The sequence below is a fragment of the Felis catus genome, chromosome C1 (assembly GCF_018350175.1).
Source record: "Felis catus isolate Fca126 chromosome C1, F.catus_Fca126_mat1.0, whole genome shotgun sequence".
Lineage (NCBI taxonomy): Eukaryota > Metazoa > Chordata > Mammalia > Carnivora > Felidae > Felis > Felis catus.
The window spans coordinates 11424292-11438008 of NC_058375.1; the positions used below are offsets into that span (position 1 = coordinate 11424292).

The window sequence follows — 13717 nt, forward strand, 5'->3', positions numbered from 1 at the left end:
CACCTTTGCCCCGTGACTTTGGTCTCTCTGGAGCAGACCTGGCCAGAGGCGGGGGCTGATCCCGGCAGCGGCCATGTTCTCCCTGCCATCCCTGCCCTCCTGGCTCCCCGGCCTCCCCTCCCTCCAGTGGGGCTCCAGCCTCCTAGACTCTGTCCTGCAAGGTGAGCGCCACCTCCCTGTCCCGTGCAGCCCCGCCCCCTCCGGCAGCTCTAGGCAGCTGCAGGGTGGACCCCCCCCCCCGCCCCCGCCCCCCACCACGTGGGTCTCCCACCACCTCTAACCCTCCAAACCGCCTGCCCTCCCTCCTGCCCCTCAGGCCTCATCGGGGCCAGCGGAGTCTCCGTCCTGAACAGCCTCCTGAAGGTCTACTTCTTTGTGAACTGTGCCAAGTGAGTGCCTGCCGACCCAGCCCACTCCTGGCCCCCCCCCCCCCCCCCCGAGCTCTCTCCGGCCTGTGAGGGCAGGGCCGGCAGGAAGGGAACCCTATCCCCAGTGAGCACGTCTGAGGGCACGGGGACCACTGCCCAGGCCGAGGCTGGTGGTTCTGGCCCTGCCCACGTCCATTCTGCCCCACAGCAACCCTGAGCGGCGGCTGCAAAAGCACCAGCTGCAGGCCCCGTGGGCCTCGCTGGAGACCGTGCACCTGGCAGGGCTGGCCCTGATCCTGACCGTCGTGGGGGCCCGGGTGGCCGCCCTGGTGGTGCTTGAGTTCTCCCTCCGGGCTATCTCCACACTGCTCTCCCTGGGCAAGGTAAGGCTCCCTGAGGTGGGGGGGGGGGGGTCATTACCCGAACCCGGGCCCTGATTTTCACCCCAGACCCCCCTGTCTCCTCACCACCTCCTTTCTGTAAGACCGAGACCGGAGGGTGCAGATTGCCCCCTGGGGTTGTGATCGCCAGTGCAGTCCCTGCTCCTAGCGAGCTCCCGGACACCGAGCTCCCCGTGTGCCAGGCCCCGTGCCGGATCCTCTGAGTGTGTCATCTCACGTATCCACACAGTCAGAGGCGGGTAGAGCTTCGCTGTGATCTCCATTTCACGGATGGGGAAACTAAGGCTCAGAGAGGGTAACTGGCTTGTCGCAGGTCAACAACCAGCAAAAAGCAGAGTCAGGCTCTGAACCCAGGTCTTCAAGGCTCTGACCCACAAACCTTCAGCAAGCACATGGGGCCCAAGGAACAATCGTGACTGAAATTAAGCAGCAAGAAATGATCCCAGTAGGTAGGGCTTGACCTTGAAGGCAATAACCCTGGTTTTTTTTTTTTTAAGTTTATTTATTTTGAGAGAGAGAGAGAGAGAGAGAGAGAGAGAATCCCAAGCAGGCTCCATGCTGTCAGCGCAGATCCCAATGCGGGCCTCGATCTCACGAACCACGAGATCATGACCTGAGCCGAAATCAAGAGTCAGACGCTTAACTGACGGAGCCACCCACGCACCTCAGGGAATATTCCTTCTTTGGGAATGATCCCCAAGGTTCCTTCCGGCTCCAGATTCCTACAGAATGGAGCCTCTGCACCTTCACAGCCCCTTGGCCCCCCCCCCTCAGGTGAGAGGCAGCCTGAGCCCCCAGCATCGCGGCCCACTTTCTCCCCCCCCCCGCCCCGCCCAGGGCTCCCAGGGCGCCGAGAGGCTGCGGCTGCACCTGCTGTGCCAGTACGCGCTGGGCTGCGGGCTGACCTGCGGCCTGAGCTTCCTGCAGGAGGACGCCCCGCACCGCACCCTGAACCTGCTGCTGGGCCTCTGGCTGGCCACACTGCTTCGCACGGGCGCCAGGCGCCTCTGCCGCCACATCTACCAGCTCTACGAGCTGCACAGCAGCCAGCAGTACTGCGGGGTCTGCCTGGGCCTGCTGGCCGGCGCTCATGCCCTCCCCCGGCTGCTGGCCCGCGCCCTGGCCGTGGCCTTTGCCGTGGGTGACCTGGCAGCCGTGGCCCTTATCAACCGGGACTTCCTGACCACGTCAGACGCCGTGCGTTTCTGGACGCCGCTCGTCATCTGCTACACGCTGCTCGTCATCTACATGCAGGGTAAGGGCCACAGGCGGGGTCCTGGGCGGCCGCTGATTCACTGGGCGTTCACGTCCCACTGTCCGACCGGGGCACAGCATTGCGCTAGGCCCCGGGGAGGCCGACAACAGTTAGCCCACACCCCTGCCATCCCAGGGCGCCCAGTCTAGTGACAGGAGCCATATGGGGCGGCTCACTGATGGGTGTGGCATGCGCTGGGAGCCCCAAGGAGATGGAGCTTGAACTGGGTTCTGAAGGATAGTAGGAGGGCTCTGGTGGGGAAGGGGGGCGGGGAAGAGATCCTGGCAGAGGGAACCCCGCAGGCCGAAGCCCAGAGGTGAGAGAAGGTGGGGCCCTGTGGAACGATGGAAAAAGTGGAGTATGGCTGTCACCCCAAGGGAATGGGGAGGGGTTGAGACTGGCCAGGCTGATGGGGGGGCCTGATGGAGAGCCCTCATCGACCCAGCGCAGGCGGTCTGATGAGAAGCCCCTGCACGGCTTTCAGCAGGGGAGAGTGACCTGGCCAGATGTGGGCTATGGGAAGAACCGCCTGGCTGCAGGGCGGAGATGGGGTCGAGGTGGCGGGACAGGGAAGGGCAGTCAGGCAGAAAGCAGCGGGTGCAAAGGCCCTGAGGTGGGAGTGAGTCTGGCATGCTGGGGAGTAGTAAGAAACGAGGACACGGCTCAGATCAGGCAGGACGTCCCGTTCCTGTGTTTAGAAGGTCACTAGCTGCCGAGTGGACATGGAGTAGACACTTGACCCACAAGGTCAAGAACAGAAGCCGGGAGCTGGGACTGGGTGGGGCAGCAGGAGTGGGGAGGTGGGTTCGGGTGGGGCTCTACTTAGCAGAAAGAGTCCCCGGGGCTTCCCCACCGATTAGAGGTGGCAGTGGAGGCAGGACGGCGCCTGCAGCTTGGAGCTGGCGTGCCCCCCCTCCCTCCCCTGACTGCAGGTAGAGCACAGCAGTGGGCAGGCTCGGGGGTAGACAGTGAGGCCTGGTTAGGAAGAAGTGCCTGGTGCCAGCCAGGTGCTCAGAGAGTGGGGGTGAGGGAGGAGGGAGGCGGGGGCTAGCAAGGGGAGGGGAAGGCTCACACTGAGGAAGGTCGGGGGCAGCCGGGAGTCCAGGCCCCGTCTCAGGCCGGACCTCAGGTAGGGCGGGCAGGTGGTGACAGGTGCCCTGCCCCCCCCAGAGGAGCAGCGGCAGAACCCCGGCCTGCAGAGCCAGGTCCAGACGGTGCTGGTGCGCATGGGCGGCCTCTTCGTGCTGCTGCTGACCGTGGGCAGCTGGCTGGACCTCCTGGGTGTCCTTATGTCCCTGCTGGGCGAGCTCTGGTGCCTGACGAGTGTCCGTACCCTGCTGGACCTTTGCCAGATACAGGTGGGTGCTCCATCGCGTGGGTCCCCTAGACACGGAAGCCCCGCTCCAGACAGCCCGAGGAGCCTCCACAGGCCCGAGTTCAAGAAGGGCTGGGGTGACCTCTCTCGGGGTGGTGAAATCCCCTCTTTCACCTGGTGTTAAGCTTTGACCCCTGCGTGGGAAGCAGGGCCTGAAGCTCCCCCACCAGAGGATGGGGGAGCTGAGTTGTGTCCTTCTTCTTTTCCTCCCCACCTTCCCCCAGGAGTTTCCATCCCAGAGGCCTTCAGTGTCAGCTCCAAGGCAGCCCCCGCCCCAGCCCTCAGCACCTGGCCAGCCCCAGGGGACAGCCCCCTCCTGACCTGCCTTAGCAAGGACTTGGGAGTCTGTCTCGGGCCCACTCAGGCTCATCTGGAGGTCTTGACCCCAGGACTGCCAGCCCTGCCCCCCACTTGGAGTTCAAGGTGGGCACTGGGGCTCTTGGGAGGGAGAAGAGGGCTCGGGGCTAGAGCTCTCAGAAGGGGGCACTTGGAGGCCACTGAGCGAACCCCTATTTTTCTCAGGACAGAGAACGGATGCAGCGCCCTCAAACCTGCCTTCCCGGTGGGGGGGGTTGGGGGAATGGGGGAGAATTGCGTTCTCAGAATGGCTTCTCCTTTACTGGCCTCCCTCGCCCTCTCCATGAACAACAATAAAGATGATTTTCTCAACCTGCATTAGAATCATGAACACACAGAGAGGGAAAGAGGCTTTTCTGAGGCCACACAGCTCCTCTGGCTGGGGCGGGCCCCGGGGATACATGCCGGCTGGGTCCCCTGGTGTTGGGGAGTTCAGTACTGAGGTGGCTGAGGAAGCCATGGGGATGTGGTCTAGCCCGGACGCGTGGTCTAGCACCCACCTGCGGTCGCGGGTGGATGGTGCCCACCTTCCGTCCCATCCTAGGCTGAGAACCAGCTAAAGGGAGGCTCGGCTAAGACCGTGACCATCCTTGCCATTTCAGCTTCGTTCAGCCTCGTATTTCCTGCAGGGCCCAGCCCGGGGAGGCAACAGACTATCTGGGAAAAGGTTGGGTACCAGCTCCTCTGCTTACTTGCTGTGTGTCCTTGGGGGCTTCGCTGCCACTCTCTGAGCCCGTCAGAAGAAAAATTGCCATGTGTAGGGTGCTGACCATGTGCCAAGCACTATGCCGAGCACTTTCATGATCTCGTTTGGTTCTGACATCAGCCTCAAGAGGCAGGTACTGTTATCCCTTTTTACAGATTCAGAAACAGGCTCAGAGAGGTTATGTAACTTGCTCAAGGTCACTGAGCTAGTTGGTGGCTAAGTCAGGATTTGAATCCAGGTGGCCTGACTCCCAGAGCTCAAGTGCTTTGCATGCCTCCTGCTACCCCCCTCTTGTTGGAAGAACTAGGGCCACGGAAACCAACCGAGGTGCACATAAAATATGGCAGGTCCATTCCTGGAAGGTTCTGGAATATGGTTGCAGCCACCTTGTGAGCAGGGTAATCTGATGCTCCATCACAGCCATGTTACCCCGGCCCGAGCATCCAGCCCACAGGGCAGTTTCCACAGGGACTGAAGGCCCAGCTCAGGGCCCTTTCCCAGGAGGGGCCCCACAGGGCAAAGGAGACTCCCAGCTTCCAGGCCTCCTGGGGGTTGTGAGGGTCAGATTGTCTAGGAGGGTGGAGGGGACGTCAGGGAGGAGGTGAGGGGAGAAGATTCTTGGAGGATTCCAGGTTCTGGCAAGCCCTGCTTCTCAGCAAAGGCCACCATGGTCACCCAAAGGCTGCTGCCTCAGGACAGAGTCTGGCGTAGGATTCTCCGCTCCCCACCCTGGGACACACCTGGGACACACCTGGGACATGGGGCAGGCTGGCCCCAAGCCTGGACAGGGTGGTTTCAGCTCATTCCTCCAGAAATGGCCACCCAACTGACAGTCCAAGCCTAATCCCTGACCCTTTGCTCTCTGCCACCTTACCCCCAGATGGGCCTCTCAGCCCCAAAGTAGCTGAGGTGGGGGAAATGCCGGTGGCTGCCCCTCCCCCAATCCAGGACCCAGCCCCCCTCTGCCTGGGAGTGCGTTCAGTTCCCTCTGGGCAGGAAACTTGTCCCAGTCTGGGAGGAAATGGCTCAGTTAGTTGGGCACCCAGCCAGCCCTTGCCAGACCCAGAATGGGCACCAGGTTCCAACTCGGGCCTGATGTTTTTGCTGGAAGGTTCTCTGGCCTCTTGGCCCTAGCACAGCCTGGGACCCGGTGGGGACAGGGCTGGGAGGGGATTGGATTTGGCAGTCCTTTCCTTTTTATGGACACAGGGACCATTTCCAAACAAAAAAAATGGGCCACGTGAGTTGGACTAGGATTCTTTTCTTATCTATTAAATTATTTTTATGAAAAAGTCTGACAAGGGTATAAAAATTAGATCACTCTAAGTGAGGCGTTTAGCAAATCTCCATCCCAAACAAAGGGAAAGAGGCCTGAAGTCCAAAGAGCAGAGGAAATCCAGAAGGTATGGTCTGGAATGGGGTATGAAGCTGGGACTTCTCTCAGAGACCATGAGAGTTCGAATCCTGGGCTCTGACCAGCATCCTTCCGAAGAGGAGGGAGACCGGGGCCCCCAGGCTCTGCTACGAGGGGGTAGCAGCCTCCAGGGCAGCTGGGATTGGGGTGAACCGGCCTCCCTGCTCCTGAACTCCCACTTCGCCCCTTCTGAGCTATGGCATTGTCCCTTTTGGGCATCCTGCATGCCTTACCCTAGTCACTCATTCACAAGTAATTATTGAACATCTGCATGGGGCCAGGCTCTGGCCTGTAGTAACTGCCGCAAGGTACAGCTGGGTAAGTCACTCTGTCGGCGGGAGACTGGGACGAGCTAAGGTGAGTGTATTTGTGATCCACAGCTGCGTTACAAACGGCCCCAAAAGTTAGCAGCTTAAAACAATAGACACTTACTGTCTCGCGCTTTTTTGTGGGTTGGGTCCCACAGGCTGGCTGGGGCCTCTGGCTCAGGGTCTCCTCACAGACCGCAGTCAAGACGTGGGCCAAGGCTCCGGTGACATCGTGAGGCTTGACCGGGGTAGGGTCCACTTCCAAGCTCACTCACGTGGCTGTTGACAGGATTCAGTTTCTTACAGGCTACCGGGCTGGGAGTCTCAGCTCCTCTCTGGCTGTTGGCCAAGGGTCTCCCTTCGTTCCTCGCCATGTGGGCCTCCCCATGGACAGCTCCCAACAGGGGAGCTGGTGTCCCTCAGAGCAAGCCAGTAAGGGACAGAGAGAGAGAGAAAAGACATGCAGGACAGAAGTCACTGTCTTTTTGTAGTGTTTTGGGTTTTTAAAATTTTTTTTAAATTTATTTATTTAAATTTATTTAATTTTTAAAAATTTATTTATTTAAATTTATTTAAAATTTTTTGAGAGAGAGAGAGACAGAGCACAGGCAGGGGAGGGGCAGAGAGAGAGGGAAACACAGAATCCAAAGCAGGATCCAGGCTCCGAGCCGTCAGCACAGAGCCCGATCGAACTCCCGAACCCGCGAGCTGGTGACCTGAGCTGAAGTCAGACGCTCAACCGACTGAGCCACCCGGGCGCCCCACGTGACTGACATTTTTAAAGGACTCCTCCCCTTGCTGTTTGTAGAATAGCGCAGAAACAAGCCAGTTTGGAAGCATGTGAAATTACCCAGGTGAGATGATACTAACCCTGGCAAGAACCCGGGGCTTGAACCAAAATGGTAGCCGTGGAGGTAGTCAGAAGTGGTTGGGCATGGATGTATTTCGAAGAGTCCATAGGACTTCCTGATCAATTAGATGTGGGTTTGATAGAATGAGAAGAATCCAGGGCTCTCGGCTTCTCGGCCTGAAGAACTGGGTGAGTGAGATGGGAGGCCTCTGGGGCAGAGCAGGGCCCTTCACGCAGGTGCCGTTGGCGTTGACGGGAAGGCCAGGTGTTATGATGTGTGTGATGTGGGCTCAGGGAGGCCTAACTGACAAGGAGCTGTTGACACTGAGTCCTGAACGTTGGGGGGGGGGGAGGGGGCGTGGTGCGGCAGCCCACGTGCTGAGATGCCTGAGGGACTAAAGAAAGGTCCCCGTGGCTGAGCAGAGGGTGCGAGGGGCACAGCAGTGGGAGATGCGGTGGGTCGCCGAGGCTGGCTGCGGCCAGATGGCCCAGGGTCACGGGAGGGCTTGGCATTTTCCTCCCAGGAAGCAGCAGGAGCCCCGGAGGGGCTGGGTGGGGAGCAGCGAGGGGGTGCTCGTGAGGATCACATCCTGCTCTAGCGAGATGGTCTGGCCATCAGGGTGGAGATGCGTTGTAAGGAGTAAGGCAGGGCCAGTCCAATGTTAAGGGCCCCCTTTAGGAAAAAGAATACAAAATTTGCATTGAAGTGGGTAGTGACAGAATGATAAAGAGAAAGCATAACAAATTGCTGGAGGCCTGGAGATTTGGGTGCCTTCTTCTGACATCTCCCTGGGCGGTGTGCCAAGGGCACTGAATGGAAAATGCTTCCTGAGTGCGACCTGGCTACCTCCCTTCCTAGAACACTCTGTAACTCCCAGCAACCCTCACAGGGGCCCCTACCATGGAGAGGCCTACACTCACAGTAAACCCACCTTGGCTAAGAGAGAAGTAGGGAGGCCAGCTGGGGGGAAGAAGGGGTCTCAGGAACTGGGGGTGCTAAGAAAGATGAAGCCAAGGGTGGGGGCTCCCAGTGGGGGTGTGGGCTCAAGCAGGGGGATGGGACCAGTGAGGTGTTTGAATAGGGGCTCAGCCTTGGCAAGCAGCCAAGGGCCTGGGGCAACCTCGGGGACCCCCAAAGGGACGGACACCAGGATTTCCTCCTCTCTGCCCACAGAAGGGGCTCTGACCTTCAAGGCCAGGGCCAAAGAGGGGCCTTCCCAGCCTGCTGAGCCTCTGGCCCCCTCCATGGAGCCCATGCTGATTTGCTAAGCAATGGTCTGGCCGTGGGAACCAACCAGCCCAGACAGTGCCAGCTCAGGCCCCCAGACCAGGAGGGGATTAAGACCCAGACGATGTTATCACAGCCAGCTCTGGGAAGCTGGGCCCTGCATGGCCCAAGTGGACATAGGCTTGGGGCCTGAGAGAAGGGGAATTTATGTGGCTATAATGTGGCCCAGTTTGCTCCCCTTTGGTTTTTTAAGTTTGTTTTTGAGAGAGAGCACCCTGGGGAGGGGCAGAGAGAGAGAGAGAGAGGAAGAGAGAGAATCCCAAGCAGGCTCCACACGGTCAGCGTGGAGCCCGATGTGGGGCTCGAACCCATACGCCATGAGATCATGACCTGAGCTGAAATCAAGAGTCAGATGCTTACCCTGACTGAGCCCCCTCCCCCGCCGGGTGCCCCTCTCCCCTCCCTTGGTTTTCAAACGTTTTCTCTACACACCAGGCCCGGTCAGTAAAGCTGCCTGGAGCCAGGTTACCTGGGTTCAAATGAAGTCCATTTGTCGAGTGGACTGAACAGATGATGGAGGTGAGGCACGTAGCCCAGAGGCTGACCGTGGCCTCTAGTCCACCCCGCCCCACCCAGCCAAGGGACTATAACTGAGTCTCAGTCGTGCCCTCCTGGTGTGAAGGATCAGTGAACACATCTGAGTAAGGGATGGAGAGGCAGGCCCCGATTCAGGCAGCCGAAGCAGGAACCGCAGAAGCCCATCTCAGGGGAGGAAGGGAATGAAGAGGCCCACTTCCCCCGTCTTGTCCAGGGGACTGCTTCCGGGTACAGGAAGATGAGCATATGTGCATTTCACTTGCCACGAGCTGTTAATACAGCTGTTAATACGCTGATTCTCTACTGAGGAATTGTAACCCTGTGTTATGCATTTTTCATGCATTATCTACCCGCCCCCCACCGCCGCCCAGCTTTCAGAACCACCTGGAAGGAATGGTTTTCTCTGTCTCCTCAGGAGAAAACCCAAGGTACAGAAAGATTACGTGACTTGCTCAAGATCACAGAGCTAAGAAGCGGGAGAGCCAAGATCCAAATTCAGATAGGTCTGATTCCATAGCCCAAGCTCTTAACTGCTTACTACCCATCACTACACTGCTTCACATGTGATTTGTATATGCAGCTACCTGAGACCTCCAACCCCAACTTGTGCATTTTGCAGGAATTGCTGAGTCCTGACATCCCAAGGTCTCTGGGCCAGTGAGGGCTGTGGCACAGGAAAACTTGTCCCTGTTCCTGGATCTAGTTCCAGAGCATATGGACTGTGTGGACCAAGATCTCCGGAGACCAGGCAAGGGTGATGGGAGAATAGCCATTGCTACTTGGTGGTCACTAACTATGGGCCAGGCTCTGGGGGGTACCCTTTCAGTGCCTCTGTCCCCAACAGGTCTGTAAAGGGAAGCATTCCTGTCCCCATTTGAGGGTATCCAGCGCAGCACCTCTGTTTTTTGTTTTGGTTTAATTTTCTTAATGTTTATTTGTTTTTGAGAGAGAGACAGAGACAGAGTGTGAGCAGGGGAGGGGCAGAGAGAGAGAATCTGAAGCAGGCTCCAGGCTCTGAGCTGTCGGCACAGAGCCTGATGTGGGGCTTGAACTCATGAACCATGACATCATGACCTGAGCCGAAGTCGGATGCTTTACCGACTGAGCCACTCAGGCGCCCCTGTTTTTGTGTGTGTGTGTGTGTGTGTGTGTGTGTGTGTGTGTGTGTGTGTGTGTGTGTGTTTTAAATTACACTTTTGGGGCATCTGAGTGGCTCAGTCGGTTAAGCATCCAACTTCGGCTCAGGTCATGATCTCACGGTTTGTGAGTTCGAGCCCCACGTGGGGCTTGCTGCTGTTAGCACGGAGCTGGCTTCGGATCCTCTGTTCCCCTCTCTCTTTGCCCTCCCCCGGCTTGCGCGCTCTCTCTCTGTCTGTCTCTCTCAAAAATAAATAAACACTTATTTATGTTTATTATTTATGTGCTAAAAGCACAGAGCCCAACAGGGGGCTTGAACTCACGAACCGTGAGATCACGACCTGAACCGAAGTTGGCCGCTTAGCCAACTGAGCTACCAGATGCCCCAAATAAATAAAACTAAAAAATACATTTTATTTTTAAGTAATCTCTGCACCCAGTGTGTAACTCAAACTCATGACCCCACAGGGTGAGTCCTGTGCTCCACGACTGAGTCAGCCAGGCGCCCCTCCCCTATGTTATAGGTGAGGAAACAGAGCCTCGGAGAGGGAAGGAGTTTGTCCAAGGTCATAGCCAGCACCAGAATGCTGGGAGTTAAGCTGAAGTCTGACCTCAAAGCCCATGTATTTCCTACTGCCTCCCCGTCCTTGGAGTGTCCTCCTCTGTTCTCACGGCTGGCCCTTCCTCATCTCAGCCCATATGTCACCCACCCCCCAGAGAGGCCTCCCCTACCGCCACCCGTACCCCTTACTCTGTCACAGCCCCTTGCTCATTCCATCATGGCACATATCACCATTATATTATGGTCACCCTGATACAATGGTAGTTACTACATTAATTTGTGTTACATGTTGATCTCCCCCAACTCTCCGTAAGTTCCGTGGGGACGAGGATTAACTATGTCTGACGTGATTCCCTTGGGCTCCTCCACTCGTTGTTAGCACACAGTAGGTGCCCCACCATGTCTGTTGCATCAAAGCCCTCTTCTGTGGGCAGCGGGTGCCACATTGCCCTCTGACTGGACAGCAAATGTCCGCGCTGCCCTGGGTCTTTCCCCCCAACCTCTCTCCCACCCCCTCCCTGCCACCTGGGGTCTCAGATGCCACAGCCCTAATAAAAGAGGGAGGCCCTTTGCTCAATGGCTTGGGAGAGAGCTGGTCCAAGGCTAGCAGGATGGAGACGGGGAGGGAGCAGGGCCTCTCTGAGCCCGCGGACAAAGGGCGTGTGTTCCCATCCAATGCACTTCCTGGGTTTCCGTTGCAGGAAGCTTGGCACCTGCCAAGGTGACACTGACACCATCCGGGCTGGTGTGGGACAGCCTTAACCAGGACACTCCTCTCCACGCGGGAGCAGAGACGGAGGTGGCACAGGTGGCCGGGGGTGCTGGACAGCAGGTAGGTGGTGGCAGCTGGACCTCCACATGTCCCTTCGACCTTCCCCCTTCCCCAGCCAGTCTTAACCCAGAGCAGATGTGCGGAGGTCTGGGCCCCAGATGGAGTTGGTGTGACTTTGGACGAGGCTCAACCCTTCGGTGCCTCATTGTCCCGTGCAGGGGGCACAGTGAGGTGGTGCAGGGGGCGCAGTGAGGTGGCTCAGGGGATATGAAAATGAGGGACGGTGGCCCCATTTTTATCTGTTTTAAATAAGCTTCTGGGTCACAAAACGCTGGAAAAGGGGGTTCTAGGGCCCAAACTATCTGCAAACCCCTGGATCGCACCTTCCTCTGTAAGGTCCTTCCCATCTCTGGCAGTCAGCAGTCCCCTCCTTCCTCCTGGGGAAGACTGCTCCAAGAAGTGAAGCAGGGAAGGGGGGGGGGCGGGAAATGAGCCCGACCCAGGCCCCAGGCAGCCTGGAGTCTAAGTCCCCTCCGCCCTCGGCCACATAGTGTTCTACAAGCCTCCCCTTCTGCAGCTGTGAGGGCCGCAGGTGCACAGGGGCCACAGGCCCAGCACAGCCGTGTGTGCACCCAGGGGCACTGGCTGGTTCGGATTTGAACCCAGCTCTGCCACTCGCCCCTCGTGTGGCCTCGCACCTCTCGGAGCCTCAGTTTCCTCAACTGTGAAGCGGAAAGAACCAGCCCTGCCGCACGGGGCCGTCCTGGAGATTCAGTGGAAAGGTCTGTAGGTGGGGCGCCTGCAGATGTCGACGTCAGTAGCTCCTACGATGTTGTTATTGCAACGTGGCTGAGACGGTCCATAAAAGAGGATGACAAAAGTGGGTGAGGGACTTAGGCTGGGAGGAGGAAGAGGAGGAGAGGTGAGGGATCCAAGTACCCCCTCACGACCCCCCTGCGCTTGAGCCCCTCCCTCGGGAGCAACACCAGAGCCATCCTGGCCAGCGCGACTGTAACTGGGGCCACAGGGGAAAGCCAGACGCTGCCTGGCCTCTTCCCCCAGATGCCGCTGGGTCCAGCACTCCTCTGGCCTCAGCTGCTGTGGCTTTAATCAAAAGAACAATCTGCCTCTGAATCAGACCCAGATTCCTTTTCCCAGCAATGTTCCCCGAGGCCTCCAGGGACCCAGGCGGCCCATCCAGGCTCTATCTCCTGTCCCAGGGCCCAGGCTCTGTTTACTCCTCCCCTCTCCAAATTCTATCTACTTTGGCTTGGAGGAGGGGGTGGGGGGAGTGCAGGAGGTGGGAGAGAGTCAGAGACTGGAACCGGAGTGGCAAACCAGGTGACCTGATTGCTGGCTGGGCCCTGCCTAGCCGGCTTCCTGAAGGGGCCTCTGCCCCGGGGGGGCGGGGGACACTGGGCTTACAGATCCCCAAGGGGATCCCCAAGGGCTTACAGATCCCCACAAGCGGTGATGACAGCAAACTGAGATGACCTGTTCCCCTGGACATCTGAGACACCCACCCAGGGTCACCCCCTAAAAAAGCCCCAAGCCCAGTATATACTGACCACTGGCTACCCCGGTGCTTCTCACCATCATTATCCTCTTTTATCCTCAGGCGGACCCCAGGCAGCCATCACTCCCATTTTACAGACAAGAGACGGAGGCTCCAGGAGGCGGAGTGACTGCCCAGGGTCACTCGGTTAGTGAATGGCCTTGGAACCCAGGTCCACCTGACTCTTCGGACCCTAGCAGATCTGAGGCCAAACTCCGACGTAAGTCCCCCCCACCCCCCTTCCACCCGACCGGGCAGGTGGGGCCGCCAACCCAGGTGACCTAGGGAAGGGGGAGGGGGCAAGGACCCCGGAGGGCGCGCAAAGGGAGGGGAGTGGGCAGCGGGGGAGGCCTCCCACCCCGGGACTGGGCCCTGGAGCCGGGAGGAGGGGTCGAGGGAACAAAGGGCGGGCGGCGGGGGCGGCGCGGGGCGAGGCCGGGCAGGTGGGGGGGCAGGTAGGGGCCGCTTCCGCCGGCGGGAACCCCGGGCCCCCTCCCCCTGAGCTTCACCTTTTATGGTAAGGCGGCCGGGGCGGCGGGGCGGAGGGAGCCGAGGGGCGGGGAGGGCGGAGGGGGCGGGAGGCGCCGCGCCGCTCCCGGCTCTGCTCGCTCGGGCGTCGGACCGGAGCCGCTGGGGGCGCGGGCGACGCAGGTAAGCGGGGCGAGGGGGGATCCTGTCCTTGCGTCCCTGCCCCGGCCGCACACAGGTGACAGCGCGGGCCGCCCCTGGCCGGAGCCCTCCCCCCCGCCCCGCGTTCCCCTCCCCCCGGGGTCGGGACCCCAGCCCCGGCGCTCCGGGGGGGGGGGGCGGGGGGCCGCCTCCCGTCTCAGCC

The 13717-nt window shown here is 59.4% G+C and overlaps 2 protein-coding genes across 8 annotated transcripts in view; both read left to right on the plus strand.

Annotated features, from left to right (window-relative positions):
- TMEM82 (transmembrane protein 82) lies at positions 1-9497 on the plus strand. Of its 3 annotated transcripts, none has more exons than XR_006583942.1 (7): positions 1-161; positions 317-389; positions 577-751; positions 1607-2024; positions 3195-3382; positions 3624-3822; positions 9479-9497. XR_006583942.1 is itself a non-coding variant. In XM_023258165.2 (6 exons), exons 1-6 carry the CDS (start codon positions 74-76, stop codon positions 3717-3719), a joined length of 1038 nt encoding a protein of 345 aa, XP_023113933.1. In that variant the 5' UTR covers positions 2-73; the 3' UTR covers positions 3720-4068. The 3 variants fall into 3 exon arrangements, 1 of the variants encoding a protein (XP_023113933.1); XR_002744334.2 differs by lacking the exon at positions 9479-9497 and adding an exon at positions 3922-4068; XM_023258165.2 differs by lacking the exon at positions 9479-9497 and having other exon boundaries at positions 2-161; positions 3624-4068.
- Positions 9484-13717, plus strand: part of FBLIM1 (filamin binding LIM protein 1) — a 27076-nt gene continuing 22842 nt past the window's right edge. Inside the window, exons 1-3 of one of the 5 annotated variants that reach the window (XM_045035134.1) lie at positions 9484-9607; positions 11260-11390; positions 12949-13105. In XM_045035134.1, coding sequence (XP_044891069.1) covers positions 9574-9607; positions 11260-11390; positions 12949-13105 — 322 coding nt within the window. In that variant the 5' untranslated portion in view covers positions 9484-9573. Of the gene's footprint in view, positions 9608-11259; positions 11391-12948; positions 13106-13440; positions 13537-13717 lie in introns of those variants that run through there. The other 4 variants (XM_045035133.1, XM_045035137.1, XM_011284589.4 and 1 more) reach the window with 4 other exon arrangements.

Bases quoted from the DNA above. Each gene is read 5' to 3' on its own strand.
- TMEM82 (XM_023258165.2), top strand. From the start codon at position 74: ATGTTCTCCCTGCCATCCCTGCCCTCCTGGCTCCCCGGCCTCCCCTCC. The intron at 162-316 runs GTGAGCGCCACC...CCTGCCCCTCAG, and splicing joins CCTAGACTCTGTCCTGCAAG to GCCTCATCGGGGCCAGCGGA. The intron at 2,025-3,194 runs GTAAGGGCCACA...TGCCCCCCCCAG, and splicing joins GCTCGTCATCTACATGCAGG to AGGAGCAGCGGCAGAACCCC.